The sequence below is a fragment of the Electrona antarctica genome (assembly GCF_951216825.1).
Source record: "Electrona antarctica genome assembly, chromosome: 2".
Taxonomy (NCBI): domain Eukaryota; kingdom Metazoa; phylum Chordata; class Actinopteri; order Myctophiformes; family Myctophidae; genus Electrona; species Electrona antarctica.
This window is the reverse complement of record NC_136807.1, coordinates 6955818-6958691: the sequence shown is the minus strand read 5'-3', so window position 1 is coordinate 6958691 and position 2874 is coordinate 6955818. Positions and strand designations below refer to the sequence as shown.

The window sequence follows — 2874 nt, the reverse complement described above, 5'->3', positions numbered from 1 at the left end:
CGCACTGCAGTGACTGCAGGTGAAGCTTAACTACAGCTGTTTTTCCATTGAAACAAATAAGAGCGTGTGTGCAACAGTGCATATTCACCATGCAATATCTTTGTCCTTGTCGGGTCCGTCTTGTCTTTCATAAAGAAGTTGAGATTTAGAACGTCCATAATTCTCTCATTTCTCAACCTTTTAAAAAAAATGAAAACATCTCCATAATCCTTAGGAATCTTGCTTTCATTCGCTGTATGATACATTATGCTATTGTAATCCATATATCACGCAAAATTGTATGTTCGGGTTAGACGATTCCGGGAACATTACGCATGGATTGCCAGCCTATGCTGCGTATCTACTCAGAGTTCCATTCCGATCTGAAAGGTAGGTGCCATTTCAAAGGCTTAGTTATTCATTTATGAATCAAATGAACTAGAATAAAGATTTTTACAGCTGTTTTCCAATGCTTAGAACAGAAACACATGAAGTGATGTGCGTAATATCTCCCTCCCTCCCTTAGTATAGCCTACAGCAGCCGCTGTCATGACTTTCCAATTAACACTGCAAGTTACGTAACAAAATAGAGACATAGGCCTACAAGCTATGCACATCATGGCTGTGACAGCTTGTAGATCTGTTCTTTTGAGGCACAAAGGAGACAGCATGCAGTGTAATAGGAATAATTAACCCAAATGTGACAAAGTCATGTCATGTCTATGGTGCCTGCCTGCAGAAATGTAATACCACGCTATTAATAAAGCAAAGCCGAATTTGCACATATCATACCGAGATCAGCTGACTGTTAAAGGGAATGGTACGGCCACATTGATTGGGTTGTTGCAGTTGACACCCTAAACACACCCATAACTAATTCAAGGCCGTTTTGCGCACGCCACAGGGTGTCAGAGAGCGCATCTTACCGTGCTCATAATTGCAAAATGACATTGGCCACGCCTCCATCTCTTAAAATCTGTCATATTATATGTCATACCATATGACGTTCTAAATGGAGCCCCAAATGTCTATCGAAAATAGCCGACTTTGTGAGCTTGCATATCTGCATTTTCATCATCATTCTTATAAGAAATGTTTCCATTAGGGACCTTTCTGTTTGTGTGGATGTAGGTGATTGGAATTGATGACGTAAGATAGGTGGGTCTGACCACATCTAGGTTATGCATGCCACAACTCGCCATTTGTGACGTCATGAGGTGACGTTGAGTGGTTAATAAATGTAGTCCTTAAATAAAAGGCACGTCACAACCATAAAGTTCTCAGAGTGTAAACGAGTCTCCAAGTTACGGAACAAAGTAGAACACAAGAAAAGTATAGTCGTATACAGCAACCTTCAATTGGTTGAACGATTTGTAAATATGAACGTGAATGAAAAAAACCCATTTTTCCAATTAAGCTGCAATGATGAGAAAAAGAAAGCACCCTTACCACCTGACCCAAGAAATGCTGTTACTATAGCCATCTCCCCTCGCACCTTATTCAACATGGTAGCAGAGAGCCAGATTTATCAGACTGAAGGAGTAGAGAAATACATAGACTATCAGGTGGAGCATGAAAATGAGATTATGCAACCGGGAGATTCAATGCCATTTGTCAAGGCATTGATGACAGTCAACGCGAGGCTGAGGGAACTCTACCCAGAAAGTGAGGAGTTGTTTGACATAGTCCTGATGACTAACAGCCATGCCCAAGTTGGGGTCCGAATCATAAACAGCATTAACCATTACAATTTGACAATAGAGAGATTCTGCATGACTGGAGGGCAGAGTCCCATCGGATACCTGAAGGCTTACAATACCAACCTTTACCTTTCCAAGGACCCTGAGAAAGTCACAGAGGCAATTAAACAGGAAATTGCCGCTGCCACAATGTATTCACCCGACTATGAAAGAGAGTTGAGTGACAGCCAGTTGAGAGTGGCCTTTGACGGAGATGCTGTGCTCTTTTCAGATGAGTCTGAGAGAGTCACGAAACAAGGTGGCTTGGTCCGATTCTTTGAACACGAGAAGAAAAATGAGGACATTCCTCTTGGCCAGGGTCCCCTGAAGGGTTTTCTGGAAGCCCTGGGGAAACTCCAGAAGAAGTTCTATGCTAAGGATGAGCGTAATGACTGTCCCATCCGCACTTTCCTGGTCACAGCTCGCAGCGCATCCAGCTCAGGGGCCCGTGTCATTAAAACACTAAGAAGCTGGGGCCTGGAGATTGACGAGGCTCTGTTCGCGGCTGGGGCCCCCAAAGGGCCGCTCTTAAGGAAAATAAAACCCCACATCTTCTTTGATGACCAAATGTTCAACATTCAGGGGGCCAAGAAGATGGGAACCATCTCTGCACATGTACCATATGGGATTAGTCAGAATTACTCTGCACATTCGCTGTCGCCGCAATCCGGACAGAGTTATCAGCAGCAGCAGAGTGGACAGAGTTATCAGCAGCAGCAGACTTACCAGCAGCCGCCTGGACAAACTTATCAGCAGCAGACTGGGTCGACTTATCAGCAGCAGCCTTTTCAACAGTCCTATCAGGCGCATTTGACACAGTGAATGATCAGCTACTCCCGAACACCCTTTCTGACATTGGCATCACTGGGACATACCAGGTTTAATGGAGAAGGTTTGCTTTCGTTTGCACGACTGGTCATCAACCTACCAAACCTTTCACGTCTCACCCTTCATTGACTTCAGGTTTCTGCCAACATCCAGTACAAAACATTGGTGTTGGAGTACAAGGAAACCAAAGGCATAACAACTCCTCACCTTCAAGATATGATAAATCCAACTCTACAACCCTTCACTTAGCTCAACTAAGACATGAATGCTGGGAGCCTTCACAAAAACGGCCTGAACAATGCTTCACATGTCTTAGACTCTTTTCCCT

The 2874-nt window shown here is 43.9% G+C and overlaps 1 protein-coding gene across 1 annotated transcript; it reads left to right on the top strand.

Moving 5' to 3' along the window:
• Window positions 1-1358: 1358 nt before the first annotated feature.
• On the top strand, window positions 1359-2540 carry LOC306915945 (cytosolic 5'-nucleotidase 1A-like; the record flags this gene model as incomplete). Its single annotated transcript, XM_079493618.1, has 1 exon — window positions 1359-2540. One exon carries the CDS (start codon window positions 1359-1361, stop codon window positions 2538-2540), a length of 1182 nt encoding a protein of 393 aa, XP_079349744.1.
• Window positions 2541-2874: the final 334 nt, after the last annotated feature.